The sequence below is a fragment of the Takifugu rubripes genome, chromosome 1 (genome assembly GCF_901000725.2).
Source record: "Takifugu rubripes chromosome 1, fTakRub1.2, whole genome shotgun sequence".
Classification (NCBI taxonomy): Eukaryota; Metazoa; Chordata; class Actinopteri; order Tetraodontiformes; family Tetraodontidae; genus Takifugu; species Takifugu rubripes.
Window position 1 is genome coordinate 18852499 of NC_042285.1, and position 26383 is coordinate 18878881.

General features: G+C 46.8%; 2 protein-coding genes across 6 annotated transcripts in view; both read left to right on the top strand.

The window, feature by feature from the left end:
• The window catches only part of LOC101078966 (FERM, ARHGEF and pleckstrin domain-containing protein 1), a 34117-nt gene extending 11262 nt beyond the window's left edge, over positions 1-22855 (top strand). Inside the window, exons 3-27 of one of the 2 annotated variants that reach the window (XM_029844400.1) lie at positions 6381-6485; positions 6566-6608; positions 6735-6813; positions 7540-7637; positions 8620-8734; positions 9597-9744; positions 9847-9942; positions 10012-10175; positions 10292-10360; positions 10438-10510; positions 11268-11472; positions 14763-14950; positions 15084-15173; positions 15841-15974; positions 16668-16749; positions 16814-17051; positions 17349-17479; positions 17573-17641; positions 18374-18463; positions 18669-18751; positions 19447-19559; positions 20780-20916; positions 21248-21355; positions 21595-21746; positions 21823-22855. In XM_029844400.1, the coding sequence (XP_029700260.1) occupies positions 6381-6485; positions 6566-6608; positions 6735-6813; positions 7540-7637; positions 8620-8734; positions 9597-9744; positions 9847-9942; positions 10012-10175; positions 10292-10360; positions 10438-10510; positions 11268-11472; positions 14763-14950; positions 15084-15173; positions 15841-15974; positions 16668-16749; positions 16814-17051; positions 17349-17479; positions 17573-17641; positions 18374-18463; positions 18669-18751; positions 19447-19559; positions 20780-20916; positions 21248-21355; positions 21595-21746; positions 21823-21904 (2892 nt within the window). In that variant the 3' untranslated portion in view covers positions 21905-22855. Of the gene's footprint in view, positions 1-6380; positions 6486-6565; positions 6609-6734; positions 6814-7539; positions 7638-8619; positions 8735-9596; positions 9745-9846; positions 9943-10011; positions 10176-10291; positions 10361-10437; positions 10511-11267; positions 11473-14762; positions 14951-15083; positions 15174-15840; positions 15975-16667; positions 16750-16813; positions 17052-17348; positions 17480-17572; positions 17642-18373; positions 18464-18668; positions 18752-19446; positions 19560-19775; positions 19940-20779; positions 20917-21247; positions 21356-21594; positions 21747-21822 lie in introns of both variants that reach the window. The other variant, XM_029844391.1, reaches the window with a different exon arrangement.
• Positions 22856-23657: 802 nt separating this feature from the next.
• Positions 23658-26383, top strand: part of zmp:0000001200 (dedicator of cytokinesis protein 9) — a 51946-nt gene continuing 49220 nt past the window's right edge. For all 4 annotated transcript variants that reach the window (XM_029834978.1, XM_029835040.1, XM_011609364.2 and 1 more), the window contains exon 1: positions 23658-24100. In XM_029834978.1, coding sequence (XP_029690838.1) covers positions 23984-24100 — 117 coding nt within the window. In that variant the 5' untranslated portion in view covers positions 23658-23983. The remainder of the gene's footprint in view (positions 24101-26383) is intronic.

Consider the following 26383-nt stretch of genomic DNA (forward strand, 5'->3'; position numbering starts at 1 on the left):
CACGCTAACAGGATTTGAGAGGATCAAATGTTCATTTTTGTGATGTGTTGTTCTACACATTCAGGTCCATAGAGTGAAATTATCTAGATTACGGTAATAAACCTGCTGATCAATCCCAGTTTCCATCAGACAAAAATAGATCCACATGTTGGGAGGGATGTCATGTTCAACCGAACAATCTGCTCTGTCATAATCTGCCGTAATGTAGCCTACTCTCTGTTTATATACTGCAGGCTCAGCTCATGTAAGTGTTCTCTTAGAGAAATATGCAAGAACCTTACATGGCAAAAGAACAGTTTGGGTTGGTGGCATTAAGAGATAAGAATGCAGACTGCAGGAGTTGGATATCTGTCTCTCCCTTTCATTACAAGTGTGTCAAAGAACTTACGGAAGCTGCTGCAAATAAATGGATTCTACTGGGGATACAGACAGCTTTTAAATAAAGAAAAAGTATTCAGAGAGAGATCCTGCAAAAGCAAAGGATTCATCTTATTACATGGAGGGGGACCTGTGACTGCTTTGATAGCCATGTTGGCCTTCGTAGCTACCCCCATTTGTGGTGATATCGGTGCCCGTGAACATAAATTCTATGGTTATGCAGTTCTGCATGCTCACGCATAGACAAGTTCAACTTCTCTTATGTTGCTTGTGTCTGCTACCTAATTAGCATTGTTATTGTTGCCTCGTTAGCATTGAGACAAGCTTGAAGGGACCCTAAAATGTCCCCATGTGCTTTATTTGTAAGTGTGTGCCAATATTTCTGTATGTCTCGCCATCCACTGCATCTGTGGCAGCATTTTGCAAGATACACAAATTAAAATCGACACTTTTTATAGCTGGAACATCGCTAGCTTCTTATTTTGGTATCTGGGAGTGCTTTCTCTGCTGCTGACCTTAATCCTAGGTTGGTACGGTGCTCTTCTGCTTACATCTGCGTGCCCTAAAGACAACTTTATCCTGACAGCAGGAATCTTAATACACCTTCACATTGACCACATGACGGCTGAAGGATCCATCGCGAATTGCAAAATCCTAAATACAGTATACAGTTAAAAGGATGGTCGTGATTATTGGTTTGGGTCTTATTCGAGTGAGTTTTTAACAGAGTGCAGGTTGTCAGGTCATAACATTTATCAGCAGCAGTAGCGCCTCTTCAACGCAGGGCAGAGGGCCTCTGGATTTGCTGCTCTGAAGGCTAAGCAGTTTAAGGTTAATCTTCAGCGGGCTGATTGATTGGCCTCACCAGTAGAGCAGCATGTGCAGCTGTCATTATTTATTACCGGTGGAGATTGTGGCTGAAGGAACAACCAGCGCATTCCTCTGGAGACCTTCCTGGTTGGGCTCTGGAAAGAATCTTTTAAGATTCCCCTTGATCTCCTCTTCCTTGCAGTGTGTCCCATTGGGGGAAAAACCCAGCCGTGGTGTGGAGCAGAAATATGTTGCCGTCCTACATTACCATGATTGATTTGGAGAAGAGAGCAAGGTCGGGCCTTTTCTGGAAAAAGACCGTTTTGGTGTTAACTCCGGTCAATAATACTCTATTCAGTTCCACCTCTCTCCAACTTATTATTTCTAGTTTCAAATGAAAGAAATCTGGCATCTTTTCCCCCAGATGCATCACACCTTTAGCTTCAGTCACCAGCAGAATGTTGGGTGCACCTCCGGTGTGAACTCCTGCGTACGGCTGCAGACGTCCCACATCAAAAATAGACTGGCCGTGCATTCTTTTTGGAGGAGAGGGCTGCGTGGGCACTGAAATGTGGGGCAGCCGAAATGTGCAGGTGCATTTTGGGTTGTGGTAAGATTTTATGTATTAAATTTACAAGTTAGAACATTGATCGTGCTGAAGATACAATTCTGATAAGGGTTAATCCATATATTTACATCACAATATAAATATAGACATTTCTATTTTCAACCTTTTATTTTTTCGGAATTGAATCGCCCCATGATGACACGTTGATATCATACAAAGTGTCAGGTGTAATCATAAAATCCCAGCCTTCAGACTCGCCTAGCTGCACGACCTCATCGATAGTCTTATTGATCAAGTGTTCCATACTGAGATCATCCGCACTGAAGGTCACCTTGTGACACAGCAATAAAATTCACCTCCCTGTCATTTCTATACTCGTACGTACATGGGAACCCCGGCTGCGTCTCTCTCGGACCTAATGGGAGTTGTGTCTCTCAGGGAATCTCTTAATTAACCTATTGACGGCTTTCAGAGGTACAGCGTTCTACAGTTTTCAGGGCTAGCTGAAGCGACTCGCTGTCTGCCAGGTTCCGCAGGTGGGTTCCTCTTCAGAGAGTTCAACCTGAACCAAGCATCTCCTTGTCTACTGTGCAGAACCTTATCTGAAAAGAGATAATATTTGAAATGATTTGCAGTAAATGTCAGGTTACCTGATGTTATTAGCATGTATCTGTCCTGCTCATCAGTGCTGCGGCTTTGCCGTATATTAATAGCACTTTAGAATGTTTTCTTCAGCTCCTAAGTCTGCTTCTTTGTTGCTGAACTAAATGTGGAATTTCTGCCTAATGTGAAGTGACCCCCCCCCCCATCCCGAGTGACAGTAATCCCCGGCTCTGGAACTGGATGCTACTGGAAGAAAACCAGCGTGGGTTTAGAACTTGACATGCTCTGAGAAGGTTTTAATTCGATAAATCAGACAGTAGCTGGTGTTTTGGGTAGTTGTAGCTGCCCTAAAATGCACTTTTGTCTCTTCTTATTTGAGTCAGGCATGATGGGATTTTGTGGCTCATAAAAAAATGACATATTTGTGGAGTACAGCGGAGCAGGCTGCCATTGATCTCTGCAGCTCTGTGGTGTCTGAACCAACAATGGAGACCCAAGATTCCTTTCTCCTCCTCTGAATACTGAGCCTTACGTATTCAGCAGCACAGCGGTCATCACAGGACACCTAATTATTCTTTATGCAAAATCAATATGGTCTTAGCAACCCAGACGGTAGCAGAGCGCAGCAGGCAGCGGGCGCGGGGAGAATGTCTTCACGGAGGAGGGGGAGGGAATCTACCTCCCTCTCAACCTTTTGAATTCCAGTGAACGTTATTTCATGGTTGTCCTCTGGAGCCCCGGAGACTCTCGGATTTGACAGAATCACTCTGACAGCGGTTTTCAACCCCCCCACACGCACACTCACTTTTCCTTTTGTTTCATTTCATCTGTGGATGGGCAGATTTGGGAAGGCGCTGATACTTTTGGGAAATGGCATCGGGCTGTGTTGGCTGCAGACCCGGGGCGTTGCTCGGTGAACCTTAGGTGTGCTGAAGTCACGCCCTGCTTCTGGCTCTGCAGTCGCCCTCGTGGACGCAGTGCAGCAAACCTATGCATGGTCACACATCCATATTTGCTGAGAGGGTGTGCAGGTAATCTGGCAGGATTATCAGCAGGTCTGCCTCCTTCCCCTCCCCTCCCCTCTCCTCTCCTCCCTCTGTCATCTTCCCGCTGTAGTCGAGTCACCCTGGGAACCTCTGCAGCACCACGTCTGAATCTCAATGAGCTCTGGCGGTCGGCCCCCTCTGTGGTGTCCTATCCCCTTCTTAAAGCGCACAGCATAAACCTGCTGGTTCCAGCATGCTTTCACACCACCAGCCTGAGCAAAGAGGCGCACGCCTGCATTGTCTGGTGCTTAATTGCCTCGGCTTTTTAAACTGTCCTTGTGTGTGGGAGAACACGCGTGAGCCGTGCAGTCAGCCCACACGTGTTGCTGGCCACAGCGCTTGGTGGAATGTGCTGCATCGGCACATTAGGTCGGTATTATCAGAAGAACACGGGAGATAGACAAATGCAAATATGACCTTTTCTGCAGCTTCACCTACTTATTCGCTTGATAAATGGTGCTCTTTCATCTCTGACCTCAGTCGGCTTCCTGCTGTGTGACTGAATGTCAAGGCCGTAAAGCCCCCTGCTGTGAGGTGACTCCTCCATTATTCTTCAAGGTGGGACTGAACCAACAGGGGGGCTAGTGGATCAAGATGAGTCCCTGAATTCGGGAATGGACCGGAGTCATATTTTCCAAAAGTGCAATAACGGCTAGTTAACCATCAACTGGCCTTCCTCCGTGCTGGTGACGCTCTGATACCCAAGCATCTCTGATTCCCTTTGTTCCTCCTGCCACTCCAGAGCCTGAGGCCTTCGGCAGTCTGTTTACCACACATGGACTCCGCGCTCCCTCAGGAAAGGTTGGATGAAATTTATTCCGCGTAATGGCAAGTGAAGCTGGCCCTACGAAGGAGGAGGCCGAGGGAATACATCTGACCTTTCTTAGGTTATTTCCTTTGCTGACAGGAGCTTACTAGCGAGAGGCGGGGTGGCCTGCCCCCGAATGGAAACCCGAGCAGACGTGTGTGTAGACGTCCCTGTCAGCTTTATTTAGCCTCCATGTGTCAGCTGGTGTGTGCAGAGGTCAATGGGGCGATGCAAACATGGTCGTGCTCATACACATGTAAGCAGCAGTGGCGTATGTTCTAAAGCAATGAACCCAGACTGCCCCCCTCCCCACTGGTTGTCTGACCTAGAGCCAAACACGCATGGTTGCATCCATAAATTACTTGTTCTGTAAATTATCTGCAGTGCTTTTTTTTTTTTTTTTTGGTCGGGGGGGCTGCAGCACATCGGTGCAACCTTTTGAGGCAAGATGATTTTCAGGGTTGTGGGATATGAGGATCCGGCCCAGGTCCTCAGAGATCCTGTCATGGCACAACAGTTCAGCAAATTAAACCGCATGCAGCTAAAGTTGGAGCTGATGCAGCGCCAACTGACGCTGCTTGTCTGCGTGGATCTCAGCGCGTCATTAAGGACAGGGATCTCATTGTGCCGGCTGCAGCAGTGTCAAATGGCAGCGTCATAACTCCCATCTGCAACAGCTGCATTTAATCAAGTGGCGTCTGGCCCCAATCAGCCTCCGCCTTACCCATCTCTGCCTGACTCGTGGTCACTTCACCGTGACAGCAGAATTAGTCTGGATATGACAGAGTTCCAGTGAATCAGAAGACACCGTTTTGTCTGCTAGCTGCAGCCGTCTGTGAGGAAACGCTGGCTTATTCGTCCCTCCGGGGCTCTCGTAGAGTCCCTCGCTGGTGCCATCTGCATATGGAAACAGCTGGTCTTCGGTGAAGCACCCCCTCAGCCTGCAGAGAGACGGTGGCGTTGCATGCAAGCAGGACTAGGCATGAGGGTTGGAGCCTCACTTGGGAAGGATTATGGGTAGTGAATGTGTAAACCCTCTCACTAATCTGTCCGAGCTTAGGTTTTTACTTTCTAGGCATTAATGGGAATACAGAAAGTTTCATTCTTTGCCTTCGCAACACTGCGTGCTGTAGATTTTGAAGATTTAAAGGCACCCCCCCCCCCCCAACTTTGGCAAATGAAGAGAGGATTTCAGTTGCGTGTCTTAGCACCTCCCTGTCCTTTTGTGCAAAGAAATCAAGGAGAACCTGCTTTGCAGAAACATAATCAGAGGCCGGCTGTGGATCATTATTCCAGCCGGGGCGACTCCAACTATAAACACATTGTGTAACACATTATGGTGCAAACCAGTCACGAGGAAGGAGCCAGACAGAAAGGCCTGGCGGGGGTCGTTGTCTCTGGACATTAATAGCTGAGGAACGGAAAATCGCTAACATTTATTACATCTATCTCATATTTTGGCCTGAATGTGTTTGCATCCTTTTTTAGTGGTAGTTGTGTCACAAAACATGCGTTTGGCTTATTATTACCTTAATAATGAGGAGCATAAACAATGTGACCTGATGGGATGGATTTATTTCACTCAAATGAAGAAATTGGCTGTTTCTTCACGCGTCTGCAAATTTGTACATCGCATGAGGTGATTTTTGACTCGATACCTCTACAGCTATTGATGTTTGTTTCCTGAGAGCATTTGCTAACAAATTAAATCTTTTCTATGTCCCCTGGTGTGTTTTGCCCGTTGAATTTCAGCATTTCTGCAATTGCTGCATCAACTCGGATACTGTTAAATAACGATTCATCCTTCATTTAGTTATTGTGTTGCCACTCTTGGAGCTCGTCATAGTCTGGTTCTGGGAGACCCAGAGCTGTGACACCGTCATCAGTGACAGTCGTGACTGAATGACCGGGTTGCGTTCTGTTTCACTCAGGCAACAAGCTCAGACAGGCCGAGAAACGAGGGCTCTTTTGTTTGTTGCTGCTCCTTTCTGTCCCCGTCTTACGCCCGGGTCTCCTGAGGGTCAGATGTCCTTTGTTTTTAATAAAATGTGAATGTCAGTCAGGTCGTGTTGCCGGGACAGAAACGGATACTGTGCACCGTCAGAAAACCCGAGATGGCAGTTGTCCCAGCTAGATTCCTTTGTCACTGTTTTTCCTCTGTTCACAGCAAAAAGCCTCGGGCAAGGTGCTGTTGGACCTGGTGTGCTCCCACATGAACCTCATCGAGGGGGACTACTTTGGCCTGGAGTTTCAGAACCATCAAAAGATAATAGTGAGATAAAGGAGGAGAAAACCACCTCAGAATCAATGAAAAATAAGTTCAAACCCCTCCTGTGTTTTTTTCCCCCACAGGTTTGGTTGGACCACATCAAGCCCATAATCAAACAGCTCAGACGTAAGTACAGCAGCACAGTCACCGTCAAAAATTAGCCCTCAAGGAAAGCAACTAGAAATTGTATATGTTATGCATATTTGCACTTATTTATTTGTTATAAAATGTCTGCTGCTGTTTATGTTGCAGGGCCCAAGCACACAATCCTGAGGTTTGCCGTCAAGTTCTTCCCCCCAGATCATGCTCAGCTCCTGGAGGAGTTAACCAGGTGAGCTCCGAGCGTCTCAGGATGTCGGTGACCGTGTACATGGCACCAACCTATTGTAAAAGCATGAATGAAACATGTGCTTTTAAAAGATTGATGGGCTCCTCAGCTGCACACTCTCCATGCCGATTTTCTGATTTAGCTCTCTGCAGATTGGCAAGGAGCTAAAGACAGATTTCTCTGCTCTCGCTTTCTCATTTCTCTTTTTTGTAACGGCTGGTTTTGTGCACTTTTTGTCCTGCTGGGGACCTGATTGCTTTGTTAATCCAGAATTGGTAATATTTAATCAAACCATTTCAACTGAAATATCCAGGGCACAGTGGACACACTTTAACTTTGTTATATGTAGAATGTTGGACCATGGTTGATGTATTCTTCTACACAGTTTGAATGTTTTGTCTGCTTTGGCCAGTGGGGCTTAATTCAGATAAAGTAGGGCTAAAACACTTTTTTCCGTTATGAGCGTGGGAAAATTGTTCTGTATTCACTGACTCCGCTGTGCAACGCTGGGCTGATCACAGCAGGATTTCCCTCATTAAAGGGTTTTTCTTAGCTTATCATTGCCTAAATGAGAGAATGGGGTAACTAACACTGGGGTAACTTTTGTGTTGTCTCCTGTAAAATTCTCACTCTTAAAATGGCTCTTCTGGTCCCAAATCTCCTTTTTTGTCCCTCCAGCATAAAAACATCCTTGTTGACTCTCAGAAAATGGTTTGTGTTTGTGCACAGGTACCTGTTTGCCCTCCAGATCAAACAGGATATTTCCTCTGGACGTCTGACTTGTAATGACACCAGTGCGGCACTGATGGTCTCCCATATTGTCCAGTGTAAGTACCTCGGAGGTGTTTTCTCATTCGGCTCCAGAGACCACAGAGTTGACCGGCGAGATTACCGTTTCCCTCACACACAGTTCATCAGCAAACATTGTCATGTGACGCAGTATCGCCTCACGTATTGATTATCTGTGTGTTGCTACGGTCCACAATGTTGCGTCACTCCTGCAGAACAACCGCTACACATGGAATAACCTATCCTGTGTCTAAGGAATACTATACAGCTGCAACAACCACATGTAGAAATAGGTAGCAGATGCGAACTTGGTGTGCTAGTTCCCGGTAGCGCTGCTATCTTCTGTCAGTCTTACCATACCTGCAAGATGGCAAGTCCAAACTGTGCTGTGTTTAGTCGACCACTGGAAGTCGGAATTAAAATGGAACAGATGGGGCGTGGTGCATTTATGTGCTGTGCTCAGGGTGAGAAAGTTGGGATTTACCGTAGGTGGAATAAAGCGATTCCAAAATGTCTGCCTGCATAAGATGCAGTGCAGCAGGTGGCGGTGCCCATGTGACTAACACCACACCAGTGGTGGTGTTCAGATATCCTTGGGCCATATTTATGATTATAGACTGAAACAAAGGATGACAGAAAGGGCTTGATGAGAATTAAATTGTAAAGACAAAACTGAACAGCAGAGCTTCCACTTGCTGACATAAATAAGACATTACATCTGTCTGGGTCTGGTCACATTTCTGTGACTGATGGCGTGTGATGTTGTGTTGTGTTGTGTTGTTTTCCACCTGTTGTGCGCATAGCTACACACAGATTATCACAACTCTTGTCCTCCTCTCAGCTGTTCCGCTGCTGACGTTTGCTGGGGCAACAAGAGTGGATTTTTCTGTTGGTTGCTGAGTGTTCTGCTAACTCTTCATCCGGGATTTAAAGAAAAAACTCGACGCACCCCTTTTGCCCCTGGAAACAGTCAATTTTCTTTATTTTGGTGTGGAATAATAACTTTATTTCTGTTTACAGCTGAGATTGGGGATTTTGAAGAGAGTAAGTGCCGGTCACACCTACTCAACAACAACTACATCCCAGATCAGATGCCTTTGATTGACAAGATAATGGATTTTCACTCAAGGCACATGTGAGTTTCTTGAAGCGTTGTCAAGCTTGAAAAAGGCTTTTATTTAATGCAGGCTCACTTTCCTTTGAGGTCATTGAAGCAGAATATATTTATTCCCATAAACAGGAGAGTTGTTTCATTTTATTTTATGAATAACACAGCTGGAAAATTAACCCTTAAATGAAAGGGTTTCATTTGTTATTTTAAAAAAAATGTTAGCACAAAAACACCTGAGAAATCCTCCAACAGACCGAGCGCTGACTTGCAGCTGCAGTTGTCTGCTCGGATAATGAATTATAAACTCTCCTGCCTTCGCACGCCTGCTGCAAGACTCTGAGTGAAATGAAGCACGTTATTAAACTTTTATCTTTGGCGACTGCTCTTCCATTGATTGAACATGCTGCCCTACGCTGCTGTGTAGGGAAAAGTCATGATCGCTGCCCAAATTTGAAAACAAGCTAAACAAGCTAATCCCATCACCTCAGAGATGCACAGCCTTGAGGCTACGCCATGCTGAGTTCAATCTGTTGTTAAGTACCACACACACAAACTGGGAAGGATTATCGGTAATATGAATTAGAGAAGTTAGTCAGTGCTGGCTGCTCCTCCCAAACCTTCAACCGCTGCCGCGAAACCTCCGATAAACATTCAAAAACACGTTCCGGCTCAGGCTCGGTCTTTCACCTCAATTAGTAAGAAGCTCAGCTGGATGATAAGCCAGGATTTATTATGTCTTTTTAAAATAAAAAATCAGTGAGAGGTTAATGAATGCGACAGGTTACGCTCACTGATTCAAAGTGTTAAAGCCTGGAAACGGGATTAGCATTTTTTTATTTGCAGGTATGGCTTAACCACTCTTTGGCTGCTGTTTTTGTGTCGCCAGAGGCCAAACACCAGCAGAATCGGACTATCAGCTGCTCGAAGTTGCACGCAGGTTGGAGATGTATGGGATTCGCCTCCATCCGGCCAAGGATCGGGAGGGGACGCGGCTCAGCCTGACTGTGGCGCACACGGGCGTTCTAGTATTTCAGGTCAGTCGTGAGTGTCTGGAGGTCATTACCGAACACACACGTTTGGTGGAATGAGTGCAATGTGCTGTATCATCGAAAAATAACCATTTTAAATCGCCGCAGGGTCACACAAAGATTAACTCCTTCAACTGGGCGAAAGTGCGTAAGCTGAGCTTCAAGAGAAAACGCTTCCTCATCAAGCTGCGGCCTGATTTGAACGTGAGCCCCCAGAACCTCGTGGTAAATGCAGAATGCGTTTGCTTTTTCTGAGGGTTTTGTCTCCTGCAGAGTTCATATCAAGACACGCTGGAGTTTTTGATGGCCAGCAGAGACTGCTGTAAGGTCTTCTGGAAGATCTGTGTGGAATATCACGCCTTCTTTCGCCTCTATGAGGAACCAAAGCGCAAACCTAAACCCGTGCTCTTCACGCGAGGCTCTTCCTTCAGATTCAGGTAGAGAGCGTTTCCCCAGTAAAGCTGCTCTGTCAGGAGTCTTCCCAGTACTTAACAGCCTACCCCAGCCTTCCCAGAATAGCTCATTATGATCTGCCCTCTACTTCTCCCCGCAGCGGCCGCACGCAGAAGCAGGTGATTGACTACGTGAAGGAGTCTGAGTTCAAAAAAATCCCCTTTGAAAGGTAAAAGCAGTAGTTTGATACTTTAGGTAAGATTGTTCAGCCTGTCTGACACTGACGGTCAACACTGGGTCTGACAGGAAACACAGCCGGGTCCAGTTTAACAGCCGTCTCTCGCCATTGCCTTCTCCACGCCATCGTGTGCCAACAGAAGTGAGTTGCTCTGGTTTTGGTGCATCTGTGGTTTATTTAAATCTGAAAAATTCAGACCGTGTTGATCACCGGGGGACGTTTCTCTGCAGCTTTGCAGCAGTGTACAGAGGCGTTGGGGGCGTCTATTCAAACCCAGCTCCATCTCAGTTCTCCGCACACCTTTTTCATTCGACTCCAGGAGCTCTGAGACTAAAGACGAATGTGAAAAAGACACGAAATAACCGATTGTTACATAAATTATAGGATGAAATTGTCACTGTAGCAGCTAATTTTAAGGCATCATAATAGACTCTGAGAATGTTGCAAGTGAGTTCTGTTTGTTTTCAGTGATGTTTTTTGGACAGAGAAATACCACTTTTATCATCATGTGGGCGAGTGGAAAAGAACAGAATGTTTTTGTCTGGGTAAACTCGTCCTTTAAAATCCCCATTATGGTCATAAAATGGTGCTTCCCTTTATACATACTGTACGTAGTTCTCTTGTTTCACATCAACATTTTCTCTAGTTATACTTTAACGTTTCTTTAATTTATCCCAGTTGTGACATTTGGGCACCATGTTTACTGCAGGAATAACACACGCAGAGTCACAGAGGGATAGCACAGATACTTCTGTTCACCTCCACTTTGTTCTGCAGCTTTGTTCTTCAACCCTCACTTAAATATAGTGCACACGTCACATCGACATGTGTGTGTTATGTACTGTGATCAGCAATCACACCAGTTCTATTAACAACTCTTCTGGTGTCTTTCTGTCAGACTGGTGCTCCTGGTGTTGATTCGCCTCCTCTGCGGCACTGGAAGGAGTCTGCGTTGGTGAGTGCGGACCCCTCTTCATCGCGGACCGCTAGGGCGAGCCCCCTGCACCAGACAAACGGCCACGATGACAGAACGGGCTCTGTGTCCAGGATGGACGGGAAAAGGGGCTCGGCGCGGCAGACCCACCTAGAACACCAGAGCACAGGTCCAGCATCTTTGGCGTCCACATTCAACAGCTCTTACGTTGACTACGGTGATGTCAGTGTTGAATATAACGCAGGTCAGGACCGGCCTGGCAGATTTAACCACAGTTACAGGGAGCAGGCGGTACGTTGGTCTGGTTCTGACAGCGTGGGTAGGATACGGCCCTCATCTCAGCATTTATCCAACGTGACCAGCGAGTTAGAAGACTTTCCATCGTATCAAAGTTCTGTCCAGTCCAATATCGCTGAACAAGACCTCCGTAACAGAGAGAGGCACTGCAGCGGTCCCCTGACGCCCCCACAGCCCCGTTCAGGTACTGCAGCGCCTGCGCTGGATTCCTACAGTTATTCCGAACAGAACGGCTGCAGCTCTGCTCCCCTTCACTTGGACGACGGCCGCTCTTCTCCCCTCCCCACTCGCTCCTCTCGTTTTCAAAAGCTGCCCACGGCGCGTCCCCTCTCTGACACCAGCCCAAACCAGGGGGCATCCTCCAGAGGGCAGGAGAACCGCCCCACCCTGAGTCGTGCCGAGCGTATGGCGGCTCTGGAACGCCGGATGTTGGCCAACGGGCTCTCGGCACCGGGCAGGCCCAGAACCGGTCCCGGGCAGAAACGAAAAGGTCATCCTGGTGGCCCCCATGTGGGAGGGGTTCAAATGAATGACTGCTGCACCACCAGTGGGTCAGAGTCCAGTGAGTCGGAAGCAGAGTTTAACGGGGGCAGCAGTCCGCAGATGTCAGGGAATCCAGTGGAAACTAGTTTTGCCTCCTCCATCCCCAGGAGCAAGTTTTCCTTTGGCAGTCTCCAGCTGGACGAAGAGGAGGACGAGGAAGGATGCTATGTGCTCAGTGATGAGGAAGGGGGCCAAATTTTCAACTGTTAGTGCGCAAAGATTAGAAACGGAGGCTGTCGGAGGACAATTGTGTCTTTCCATCTGCTGAAATCACGCTTTCTGTGACCCCCTTAAAAAATCGTATCACAGGGGTTCTCATGTTTTTTGAGCGGATGTTTTTCCCGGAGCTCTGCAGAAATGACCCTGCGTAAGTGCCATGTGAGGATTTCACGCTGTATCAAATGTAAACTGCAGAGGATTGGCGGCTGCTTTTGTGCCAGTTTGTAACTTAAGACTGATTTGAGGAGAATGCGTTGGTAGAGTTCCACTCTTCCTCGTGCTTTGGAGCACAACCTCCTGCTTGGTTTGTTCTCTCCGTCCCCGATGCCTTATGGAATCCTATACACCGTGTTTTCTGTGAAAGTGATGGAAGTGTTAAAATTCTGCACGTGGCTGAGCATCCGTGCGCGTGCAACTGCAGCGCCAGTGCCGACACTGTAGGCGTTGATTGGTAAACATGTCATCTTGTTTGGTTTATTGCATTGAATGCTGCAACTGCCATTTGGTGATTGTGAGAGTGGCTTGAAGCAACACGCGCTGAATGTTTGGTGGCGCTTTAAATTGTTTACTGCTAGCGTAGCTTAAAACTTTGCCACTATTTAGTGACAGTAATTATCCAGGAACAAAGACGCAGAGGTAGATCAGATCTGATCCGTGTTTCGGGGAAAGCTGTCAGCAATAAAACACTCGAGGAAGCATTAAGACTGTTTTTGGTGGTGGCGACACCCCCGCTGCAGCTGATGCTACAGTGGTTCTGACTGGACCCACAAACTGGGACCAGTTAGTCCATCCAGTACTGCATGTTTTCTATCAACAAGCCACTTTTATCTATGTCACTTTTCTGTTCTTTTGCACTTTTTTCATGTTATTCTATCCCATATCACGTTTATGTTCTTTCTGTCTTTGTCTTTGTCCAGTGTAAGAATTCATCTGTCGGCATGAAAGTTTTTTGTTGATATTTTTTTTTCTAAATCTCTGCATCTGCTCGTTTAAGCCCGTGGACATGAACCAGCGTTTCCCTCTCTGCACTGATCCAGCCTTGTTTATTTCTGAAAAGATAGAAGAGAAGCACCTCAAACACAGCATCTCATAGGTCACTGTCTACTTTATTTTTCTAAATAATTCCTATTCCTACTCTTCTGTTATGCAAATTAGGCAACGTTGTGTAGTGTAAAAAAATCAAAATTCCAAAGGTTTCAAAAGACATTTCAAATCAATCAAAAGATCAGTATGCAGACATTTGGTCCATGTGCTTCCTGACAAGGAACAAAAATATTTCAAGGCAGCAAAAAAGATAGAACGGATCTAAGAAAAGTTGCATTCCTGTGTGGGTGTTGCTGGATCCCTGCAGCGTGAGGAAACCATCGCTCACAGACCTGCTGGACCAACTCTCAGCTGTCCAAATACTAAAAGGATTTCAGAGCAAAGTTTGGTCCATTTAACAGTTTAACTCTAAGATGAGTTTTAGGCTTTAGAGGGTTTGACAGGTCAGGGATTTGTGTGTGCCCTGCAGCGTGCGTTTGAACATGTTCCGCTCTGGTTAAACTCTGCAGAATGGGATGTTACAACTGACGAGGAACCTTCTGTCATTAATATCAAAAGTTCTCAAGCACTGAGTGCTTTCATGATCCTGCAAGCATGGAAAACCTTGAAAAGATCTGTCGACTACATGTGTGTAAGCATGAATTCACACCTCTGTTCTGACTCATCCACACCTTCACTCTTCCTCTTTCCCATCCCTCAACTCTCTCCTCACCTTTATGCTGCTTTTTTGGAGCATCACTTCATCTCAACGGTGTATATTTTACTTTAGAGTCAATAAAGACCTTTATGAAGTGAGATTTACCTACTTGGGAGAGTTTACTGTTTATTATGGCTATGGGATGGATTACTGCTCACTGCGTAGTTGTGTAGTGTTGTAGAGTGTGTAGTGTTGTGTGTTGTGCCTATGTGGTTCTCTCCTCTCGTAGTTAGCCTTTTCCTTGATCTTCCTTGCAGCTCTATACTTTTCCCTGTAGAGTAGGTATTAATCTTTCTCCTGGTTGTGTTGGTGCATTAAGCTCTTTATGTGTGTGTAACTGTGTGTGGACACACCAAGCATTAGCAGAGGTGGGCAGACTGCAGCCAGCGTCCAGTAAGTAAGACCACTGACTGTGCGTCAGTTTAGATGTCCTGACGGGAGATGCAGATTCTGGTTGATGCTGAGGTGAATGAGATCATCCACGTCACTTCAATGCATTTATTACCAGAGATCTACATTTATTTGCAGACATTTTCGGCACTTCTCTGACATTTAATACTTGGTACATGTTAAAGACTTGAAATAGGCGACTGTGAGTGTAGATCTGCTTCCCGTTTTCACATGTTTCACTCACTTTTTTGTTTCCCACTCTAACGTAGGAGCAGGGTCCAACAGTCCTTGCCTGTCTGCGTCCGCCTGTCACCCGCACGGCATGGTCAATGGGCAGAAGTCGCTAGAGTTGTGCGGCCACAGTCCAGGCGGCAGGCAGCCGTCCCCGCTCACCAGCCCGCTTCTCAATGACGCCGGCAGCATCCGCACCGACGATGAGGATGAGGTCCGCAGGAAGGTGCGTGATCATTTTATTGAGCTCTTTTTGCGCTTCGAAGCCTCTTTTGTAACGCTTAAAATAGACTTTCTGTCATCTGCCGGATTTGAGCGTTGCCTGTGTTCTTATTTGAATTGTTTTGATCTTTCTCCAGAGGTTCCCCACAGACCAGGCCTACTTCATCGCCAAGGAGCTGCTAACCACAGAGCGGACCTACGTGAAGGACCTGGAGGTGGTGACAGTGGTAAGAGAAGATGGGATCCTCTCTCCAGCCTATTTGTTTGCTCCGGCTCTGTTCTCTGTGGAGAAAACATGAATCATTTGGTCATTTAGATTTGGCTGCATGCTCCCTTGTCCCTGTGATTTCATCGGCGTCGAGCATGTGGATGTAATGTAACAGGATATTAAAGGTCTCGTTGTGCTCCTTTAACATCCAATTGCGACGTCATTATCACAAGTCTGTCGCCATATGCACGGAGAGGCTGCAGCTTTATTCATAGCGTCATTTTAAAAGGGCTTTTCATGCATCTAAAGTTTGGGCTAGCTAATGTTCTTTTTTCAGCTGTGTGTGCTCTCCGTCTTCCCCTTATCTCCTCCCATACACTGCTGCGGCTGCTTATTTGAAGTGTAGACATCTGAGCAACAGCTGGTGCTGCTTCTTGTTGAAGCCCACTTCCTTCTATCACATCAGTGAAACAAAGCTCTCATCCGTGGGCCGTGGCCAAACACAGTCGACTTTGGTTTAGAGAACAAGAGCGTGACGAATGAATTGCCTTTATTTTTTAAATTATAATTCATCCTTTCATTTAAATATATTTATACAACCAAAAAAGACAGGTTCCACATCACAGAGACCAGACAGTATTTTCAGTGGGTTTACGCTAAACCAAAATCTGTATTTGTGCTCCCAGTCGTTCCAGAACGCTGTAGGACAAGAGGAGGCGACTCCGGACTCTCTGAAGAAAAGCATCTTCTCCATCTTTGAGCCTCTGCACAAGTTCCACACAGGTTTTCTCAGGGAGGTGGAGCAGAGGCTGGCTCTGTGGTGAGGCTCTGGCGCTCTCTCTCCACACAAGACATGCGGTTGATAGTTCCAGCCTTTTCTAAGAAAATTTCACCTTTCATATTAAATTCAACCAGCACAAAAGGCTTTTTTTCCTCTTTGGGTTTGACTATTGTGACCTCCGTACCGACATTGGGTTTTATGCCTTTTCTCTATTATTACAGACTAAAAACTTTCTTTATTCATCCCTGAGGGGAAATTCATCATTTATTACAGTCGATGATTAAACCAAGACTGAAAGTGCTATTAGAACTTGGGTCTTGAGACAAAGTACATGCAAATGAGTGTGCAGATGTTGCGGCTGTGTGTTTATATGCGTCTATCACAGAGACAAACCTCTGCTGTTAAATTCAGGCGAGGAAAGCTGTCTGTCAACACCGAAGTGCTTTAAAGAGTTGGACGGAATCCCTAAACTACTCAAATGTCCCAGATTTAGAAATCTGCTGAATGGATCCACCAATGACAGCTGATTAAAGCTGCAGCTTGTGTGGCAGAAAGGAGGGGAGCCCCCTGCTGGTGGATCACTTTATCACTGAATGACCAGCATTTACTATTGTCTGATTTTTGCGCATTAAGGGAAGCTCATCCGAATATTAAATTGTTTTGCTACCATGATTTATTATTCCTTCCATTATTTTATTTTTTGGGTGGGTTAACATTGTACTCGCCTTCCAGGGAAGGACGATCCAATGCTCACATTAAAGGAGATTCCCAGCGCATCGGTGATGTCATGCTGAAGAACCTCCAAGCCTTGAGGGTGAGGAACTGCTGCCATTAGTGATGGAGTCCTGCTCTTTAACTTTCACACTCTTTGTCCGTAGCCTCTGACGGTGAGCCTGCACAAACAGTCTGAAGCTCTGTTAGAGCTGGAGAAGGCGTGCAGGTCGTGCCCCCGCCTGGAGGACCTCTGCAGGGACTTTGAGCTGCAGAAGGTTTGCTACATCCCTCTGAATGTCTTCATCCTGCGGCCGTTGCATCGCCTCATCCACTACAAGCAGATCCTGGAGCGCCTGTGCAAACACTACCCAGCAACTCATGTGGATTTCAGGGACTGCAGAGGTACGACGCTCAGGGCAGCGGGAAGGACGGAACTGGGGAGATGTTAAAGAGTTAAACGTCCTATGAAAGGAAAGACGTTCATGTAAACAGGTCTGCGCATACATGGCCGGACCTGTTTATTTAAAAACGACAACAGAAACTACACAATGCAAATTTCAGCTTACCTTTTCTGGGTCTTATCAGGACTCAACAGACTTCATTCTGCTGCTGCGGCTGTAACAGTGCAAATACCTGCAGGAACAGTTGTGTGTGAGCAGCCCTTCTCCCATAATCTCTTTTGTCTGTTTGCTGTTGTAGCTGCTCTGGCAGACGTGTCAGAAGTGGTGGAGCAGCTCCAGGGGAGCCTAATCAAGATGGAGAATTTCCAGAAGCTTTTGGAGCTGAAGAAAGATTTGACAGGCATCGACAATCTCGTTGTCCCCGGTCGGGTGAGTTAAGGGATCGGCGGGACTTTCACCCATCCTGGTCCTGACAGACTGAAGCCTGATCGATGTTCCCCTCTCCTGCTCTGTCTTTCTCAGGAGTTCATCAGGTTGGGCTGCCTCAGCAAACTGTCTGGAAAAGGCCTGCAGCAAAGAATGTTTTTCCTGGTACCGCTGAGATGAGCTCATTTTGATAATCAAATCACTTCATTCAAATGAAGACTAATCGGGCTTTTACTGTGTGATGACGTGCTGGGTTTACTGGAGCAGGGGGCAATACTCTGCCTAAAATGTCTGTGTAGATTCTCAATCATCCAGGTCATTGTATCCAAGGTAGTTTTCTCTGTCAACTGGACTGGGTTTCTTCTCTTGAAGACGTTTCGCCTTCTACCCAGAAGGCTTCTTCAGTTCTGAAATCGCTGGGGAGAGAGCTTGAAAATATATAGCCCCTGTGGACCATTAGCATGCTAATGATCTGGGTGGTCACCTGAGAGTCGTTAGCAGGGTCGTTGGTCGGGTCGTTCACCTAGTTTCTGTTGAGGTGTCTCCCCTTTGTCTCCTGGATCACATGGTGGTGAGTCACTGGGTCTCCTGGAATGGTGTGAATGTTTGTTTTTGCTGTTGGAAACCATTTGCTGTTTTGCTGTCAGAACTGAAGAAGCCTTGTGGATAGAAGGCGAAACGTCTTCAAGAGAAGAAACCCAGTCCAGTTGACAGAGAAAACTACCTTGGACTCTGCCTAAAATGCAGCTTTGACTTGAATTTGACTTCTGCCTTTGAATTCATGCATTCATGCTTGAAACAGAAATCAGACTGAAGAATTGTCCTCTCTCTCTCTCTCTCTCTCTCGCTCTCTCTCTCTCTCTCTCTCTCTCTCTCGCTCTCGCTGCGTTCTGTCAGTTTAATGACGTCATTCTTTATACGAGTCGAGGGATGATGCCGACCAATCAGTTTAAAGTGCACGGGCAGCTACCTCTCCACGGCATGACAGTAAGTGCTGTGTCTCTCTGTTGAAGTGCTCTTAGCAGCTGTCACCAGTTTGCCTCCGCTGAACTGAACTGCTCCCCTCCTCAGCCGTTTTCCCTGGACCAACCCCCCCCCCTCTCATCATTTCCCTCCCTATTTTGGTCCACGCTGCCCCAGATCCCGCTGTTCTGTAATGTTTTTTCCGTGTCGGCCCATGTTCCTCTTGCAGATCAGAGAGAGCGAGGATGAGTGGGGCGTTCCACACGCCTTCACGCTGGTCGGCCAGCAGCAGTCGGTGGTGGTGGCGGCGAGGTAGGAACAGCGATCCTCTGTGCACAGACACCTTGTACTTCAGCTGAAAATGACTGCAAAGTGGTTGCCTGAGGGCATTTATTCTGCCGCGCTGTTTCAGATGAGCGGAAGTTCTCTTTGATGTGCTGCGCGCTTTAAATAAAGTGTTCCTGTTAGGAGAAGAGACCAGCTTTTGTTGTTTTTTATATGCTTGGAATGTGGCTGTTTGTCACTGTGAGAATAAGAGAAGAGGCTGGAGGCAGCGAGTGGGAAACTTTACTTCTGTGGTGTGTCACATGACCTGTGTTATCAACAGTGAGTCCAAGTCCACAACCAACAATAACGCACGTGATCTCACCAAAATAAACCACCCAAGTTTGGTTTTTATGAACATCAAACATTTTCTCGATGATTGCGAACAATCCATTTGATCATTTTAGTTAAAAATACCAGGGCGGATGTCAACTGACTAAAATGGTTTCACTGTTTTGACCTGCTATTAGCTGGAATATACAAAGTAGACGGTAGCAAAGACCTCTATTTTGACTGGAGACTTTCCGCTAAACTAATAAAAATAGGTTACTAAAGTGTTGTATTTTTAGTTTTGCTCTCTTTTAGTGGGTTTTATACCATTTGTCCTTGTTTCTCAAATAAAACCTGATGGTTATATTATCTTGTATTCTATCTGAATGTAATTGTTTGGTTTTGCACTCCAGCTCTCTGGCAGAGATGCAGAAGTGGATGGAGGACATCAGAGTGGCCATAGAGACGGCAAAAACCACCAACGGGCTCTCATCGGACCTTCTGACCAGCAGTCTGAGCGGAAGCAGTAAGTTAGAGCACAAATGAAAGCTGTACCTTACTGTCGTTTATACTCTCTTCCATGAAGTGGAAAACAAACAGACGATAAAGTAAGTGTCAAAATTTGGGATAAAAAGCGCTGGGATGGCAGCAACATGCAGCTAGGTCTGACCCCCCAATGACTGATTCTCGCCCTCATCACCCTCTGAATTCTTGAGCAGTAACGGCTTCCTGACTTTCCCAGAATGCCCCGAGGACTCCGCAGTGGAGGCGGAGTCTGAGGACGAGACGGCGGCGTCGCAGACCTCACTGGAGAGGCCCGCCCCTCACCGTGGTAACACCATGGTGCACGTGTGCTGGCACAGGAACACCAGTGTGTCCATGGTGGACTTTAGCGTAGCTGTGGAGGTACCAACCAAAGCCCGGCCCTGCTCCTCCCCTCCTGCCTCGCCGTGTCCTGTCGCTGTGTCCGATCCTCTGCTCTATCCTAAATCACCTGGGTTATCTTTGTGGAATCGGTATCCTCCTCTGCTGACCGGCTCGTGTTTAATCAGACGCACAAATTTAACTCTTTCCTTTCCAAACTCTGAGATGTAAGCTAGGATTTTAGCTCAAACATTCACTGTTGGGCCATCCTGGAGCGTCCATATTTGTGTCTGAAGTTGGGGTTTCTGAACCCACAGACCAGCCGGTGCCACAGACGAGGCTCCGCTTGGCTCAGATTTCAGCCTCTGCATAAAATGTCTCATCCACACAAACTTAAACTCTTTATGCCTTTTTATTGCAAACCAATATTGGTGGCGTGAGTTTTTGCAGCTGCAGCGAGGATACCGTTTCTCGTGGCTTCCAGTAATGTCCCGATCTCCACACAGAACAATTTTTTTCCTTCGTGGTCTTTTACTTTCTTCCCGATCTGAAATCTCCGACCATCTGTGAATATAAAGAGAAATAGAGCAGTACGTAGATGTGCGTAACGTCCTCATCGGACCCTAACACGGCGTATCCTGATCTGATCTAGCTCTGCTCTTCCTTCTGTAACGCTGTCTTCTTCACAGCCTTTTGCCTGGACACACCGTCACCCGTCTTTTTAAAATTTGATTTCATTTAATTTAGATTTTTTTCCAGCCTGCCACTGCATGCCTGTGTTTCACCTACTCAGTCTGTGTTTCTGTCCTTCCCTCCCTGTCTGTTGTTTCTCTTTCTCTCTCCTCCCACCTCACCACGCGTCTGTGCGTTGCTCCACGGTAGAGGACCCTAGTCCAGTCAGGGGGAATAAGGCCCCCCTGCTGGGGCCCCCCAGTGGCCAGGGAGCAGTGCCTCTGTCTGTAATCTGCTGGTACCGTGTTCAGAGCCTCTCCTTTAGTGAATCCTGCAGGAGTGTCGAGGTAAAGGAGAGGCCCTGTGTTTACAGACAGCATGTACACGTGGGGCCTCAAACATTTAAGATTAATGGAACTTGAGTCAGTTTTATCCTTAAAAACAGGAAATGAAATTTATTGTCCAAGCTCCAACTGTAGAACATTGTATGGGATAAAGGGGCTGTTAAAGTAAGGCTAGAATGTCATCACCATTTGGTTGGAGTTGAATAAACCTTTTTAAAATGCCACACACAGGACTACTGACAGTCACATACAGTATATCCACAGTAACAGTAATTTACATCTGTTTAAACGGGCCTTTCTGCGTGGAACTCACGGTCTTTCTCCGTCTTTGTAGAATCAGCTGTCGGGAAACTTGCTGAGGAAGTTCAAAAACAGCAACGGCTGGCAGAAGCTCTGGGTGGTCTTCACCAACTTCAGCCTGTTCTTCTACAAGTCCCACCAGGTGAGACCGTCGGCCATGTTTGTCCAGCGAGCGTTTACCCTCCTCTGGGATCAGACGGGTCGCAGCTCAGTGTAGAATGTCAAATGTTTGTGCCATAATCCGAGTTTACAGACGGTTTCTGCTCTGAATTCTCCTCTTAACAGATTTTATTTGGCCGCTATTGTGTTTGAGACTTTCACAGTTTTACAGTAAAACAAATGAGGTATTAGTGGCTGACACCAAACCTGCGTCCCCTGCAGGATGATTACCCCCTGGCCAGCCTTCCTCTGCTGGGTTACTCTGTCAGCGTTCCCTCAGACTCCGAGAACATCCACAAGGACTATGTCTTCAAGCTGCATTTCAAGTCCCACATCTACTACTTCCGATCGGAGAGTGAATACACGTTTGAGAGGTACCGATGTCTTGAGTGACCTGTGATGCTGCATTCTGGGCGTTTGAGGGTTAATGAAGGTTTTTTTTGCCTGCAGGTGGATGGAGGTCATCCGCAGCGCCACTCTCAGCTCCAGCGGAGCTCGAGGCCCGAGCAACAAAGAGTCTCGGCCTCACTGAGTAGGATCTCCTCGTCGCGGGTCCTGTCCTGATGGACTCTGTTTTTCTTTTCTACACATACGTGGAACATTTGTACATGTGGCCATGCACATATGGTGCTTTTTTTAAACACTTTAATGGTGACACGTCCGCTGGTTTCGACTACATTTTTGGCTCTTTTTACTCCCAACTCTGAAACGTCTTTTTAAGGATGTCATTTTATACTCTTTTCTAACAGTGTCGGCTACTTCCTGTCTATTTTTACATTATGTCATTGGTTGTCTTTAACTGCAGGGCCATATTGAGATCCAGTGTTCTGTCCTTGGTGGTTTAGCTCTCACCACATTGTCATGGCTTTTGTTTTTTTATTCATTACTCGCTGAATTTATTGAAGACTGCTGCTTTGAAAATGTCCTGCAACTTTAGTGCCAAACTGATTTATACTGTATCAGTGTCTGAAAGTATTTTAATGCTATTTTGCTTCCACGGGGATGCATAACCATGAAAAATGTCAAAACTGTTAAACAGGCAACCCTTTAAATATTATTAACACTCTACATATTTTGGTCAGCACAATGTGTTGTTAAAAAAAAAAGCAAATCTGAAAGAATTTCCTTGGAATAGTCACAGTTTGGTCAGGTGAAGCTGCCGTTTCCGGTAAATATTCAATTTCTATTTTATTTGTTGTACGAAAACACCTCAGACTACTTTAAAATGTGACATTCATCATCGCTGTGTGAAAGCTTTAAAGATGGTGTGTGTGAAGCAAAGAAGAAACTTTCAGTTCTGGCAGAGCTCAACTGCCAAATTCTTTTTATGGGTCAAAATGAATGGAAATATGCATTTGACAGGATTTTTACAGTGAAGTGTAATTAAATGGAAAAACTTCAGTTCTGACTTGGAACTGCAGCCATTTTTCCCAGACAGACGGAGAGCTCTTTGGAAATGAAAGCAATAAAACGTCATATTTCAGACCTGGTTCGCCATTACTCTCGATGGAAAGTAGTAGTGGCAGCAGCATCTTCATTTATGATGGTTGTGCAACTTGGTGTGCGATTCCAACTCTTACCAGCAGATGGAGCAATTGGTCCAGTTTTTAACAGCAGCGCATCCTCCGCATGTATCGCTAGGGGGCACTCGCGAAACATTGCGATCAACATTAGAAACAATAGGGCCCTGGATATTTAACCAGTGGTTATGAGACCAAAAGTGAAAATAAATGGTTCAAAAACTTTTGACTTTAATAGTTAAGTAGAAAAGCAACACACTCGGTCGGAAAGTATACCATATGTAATTTTCGGGTACTTAATAACTACATATAATTTTGGTATACATACAGGCATGATGAAAACAGAAGAAACATCTATAATATTTTGATATCTTTAGAAACACCAGCCTCGTTATGTGTGCTGTATATTGAGCTTTTGGTCCTACTCTTACCCATTAAAGAGGTTTTGGGGTATCGCTCTCAGCTATTATAACAACTATGACACCAAGGATGTGTAATGACTCGTCCAAAGGCTTTCCTATAATTAAAGTATAATTCTCAGGATGCTTGTCCAGGTGGCACAGAGCCACGGATGCTCAACAAACATTTCAAGATATGTGATTTTGATATTTTAGATCCATTTTTTAAACTATGTTTTTAATGGGAAAATGAAACCATTAACTCGGTCGCCAATTCAACCTGCGGCTATTAGTCCAAAGTCCGGGCCCCGCAGCTAACGCGCACGCAGCAGTGGGCCGGCCTCTTTACCGGTGATGGGCGGAGTGCGCCGAAAACGCAACCAGATTATCCACCTCCTGTGTGTAGCTGGGCGGCCAATGAAACCCCTCTCGTCGGAGACTCCATTCTGACAACAGTAAATCGTATGGAAGGAGGCAGCGCGTTGAGTTTTGGCCACACGTGTTAACTTACTGGAAAGGAGAAAAGTATGAGACGGATAGGTGCGAACCAACTCATAGGTGCGGCGCAACACAACTCGGCTTTGAAGTGCCCACTGGGGATCGGAGACACGACTGAAGCGGTGATGATTCTCCTATAAACTGTGTTGACAATCGTGGATTTGAAGGCTCATTGATGCGAAGAGGTGCGCCACAATGGCTACTCCAGCGCACCAGGAGACCCGGAGGTTTACGCGGGGGTTGGGTAAACCTGGCACAGCGGCCGAGCTCAGGCAGAGCGTCTCAGAAGTGGTCAGGACGTCAGTTCTGGTTGTAAGTACACTGTTAACCCTCCCATTCCCCCTCCGGAGCCTTCTCCTGTCTAATAAATCTTCGTAGACTTGCTTTTACGCACATTTTCAGCTGACCTGCGAGCACCTGCAGGATTTACGGGTGAGCTCTTTAGAGTGCGTGACCCTGACACGCAAACGAGGAGAAGAGGTCGTGAAATAATAAATGAAGACGGTTTGACCCCTTGTTTAAAAGTGTAATTGGGACCGCTGGAGCATGTAAATCTGCGCGACTGCGGGATTAAACCGTTGTAATCAGTGTATGGTAATACACAAGAACACCTTTGCTGTGGCTTGTTTCCTGCTTGCTGTCCTAAATCATTTGCTGATGGAGGCATTTTCTACAGTTGACATTGTACCTCCTCACCAGGGAAAGCATTTGGCATCACTTTCCTTCCTCAGACACGTGAAAAGTGTCCAGTGGCAGTGACCTAACGCTGAATTTGACCACCCCCTTTTTCTCCTTGGACCATCTGTGATGAGCACCTCCTCTGGTGTCTGTTTCCACGGCGCTCGGGAGATACGGAACAATACGACTTTGCCCCTTTGTTTGTGTCTCTGCCCTGTTTGTGTCCGATTGTTCCAGCTTTCCTGGAAGATATCGCTAGGTAACAGAAACAGACACCATCCAGGCTCTCTGTCAGGGAAATGGAATCCTGAGTCAGGATCCCAGCCATCCAACCACACCTTTGTATTATTTATTCACTTTTCCCTCTGCCAGAAAGGCCTGAGGGAGGCGAGCAGATACAGATACAAGAATGCATGTTGGGAAACCGACATGGCCGAGGAAGACTTGTGGGAACTCTGCAGGGCACATGTTCGGTCCGTGCTCTGCTTCCATAAGCGACGAATGCTTTAAAAGACTCCACGGCAACTGAAGTTCCTGAGGGATGATGGAAGCTCCAGCTGCAGACCAGGGGCAGAAGGAGCAGAACAGGCGGGTCCTCACACCAGCCATTCCCAAAAAACGTTGATAAAAGTGGACTCTGAGTGTTTCACCAGAGCTTCTGGTCCAGGTCTAACCCGGGTCTAACTTTAACCCCTCTATGACACAAACGACCTCCTGGCAACGGCGAGGAGAGAACGCACGGCCGTCATCTCTCAGTGGGAGGAGAATGCGAACGCACACAGGACGACTGTCCTCCCAGATTGTAATTAATTCCTCCGTGAGGCCTTTAAATACTGTGGCCGGAACAAAGAGGTGATTGTGGTTGTGGTCGCCCATTGAGGTGCGGGGACCTTGTTCTTTTGGAACCCTGTTTATTTAGGATATAACCTGTGGCGTACACGTGCGCCTCCTCCTCTCATCTCTGTAGGATCCGGTGCACGACCCTGCCTCTCCCAAACACTTGTGTATTTTCACGAAGGCCCACGCTGGCTTCAGTCCTGTCTTTGTTTATTGTCGGAGAGGCCAGCTGAGCCGTCCCTCTGTTCCCGCACACTTCAGGCAGCCTGCCGACACCAGGTCCATGCGGACACCATGTCCACCATGTCCACCATGTCCACCAGGCTGTTTCCAGAGCTTTTGGAGGGTTTTCTTTAAGCGTCATTCATGTAAAAACGTGCGTGTGGCAAATCAATAACAGCCGGAAATGTTTAGTGAGTGTGTGGAGCGGCCGGGGGGGGTGGTTGTGTAATTGTGATCAATAGTCCTAACCGCCTGGTGCCTGATGCCGACATACTCGGATCCCCGGTTGCTCATGCTGTGTGCCTGAGGCGCAGATGGGCGTCATGACGCAGGAGTGATTCCGTCAGTGGCCAGAACACACGGCTGACGCACTGAAGCGCCAGAGGGAGAGAGCGGTGGTCACGTGTGATCCCATCACTCCCTCTTGTTATTGACACTATCAAAATGGCTGATGGATCATGTAGATGATCCATTGGTTTTTTCCCTGACTGCCTTGAATGTATCACATCACAGTGAGATGTTCCAGCAGCGTGATGGCTCTAACCTTCCCTCCCTCTCCCTCGCTCCCCCCCTCTCTGGTTGGATGGCTGGGATCCGGACTCCCTCTCTCTGTTCATTGTTTAAAGTTCCTGACGCGCTTTTCTTCCACCCTCAGTTTTGACGGAACACGTTCATCCTGTGCGCTAAAGTCGTGTCCTCTCACGCCGGCCTGTTAGTCACGTCCGGACTTCAGTGGCTCGGAGACGCCGTTTCAGAGCTGAGATTGGGCAACCGAGAGCAGCGACGCCGTGAGCAAAGTGTCCGAAAGTGTGAGCTGCTTGTGTTTGGAGCAGCTCTAGAAGATTACTGGCCTGGTCG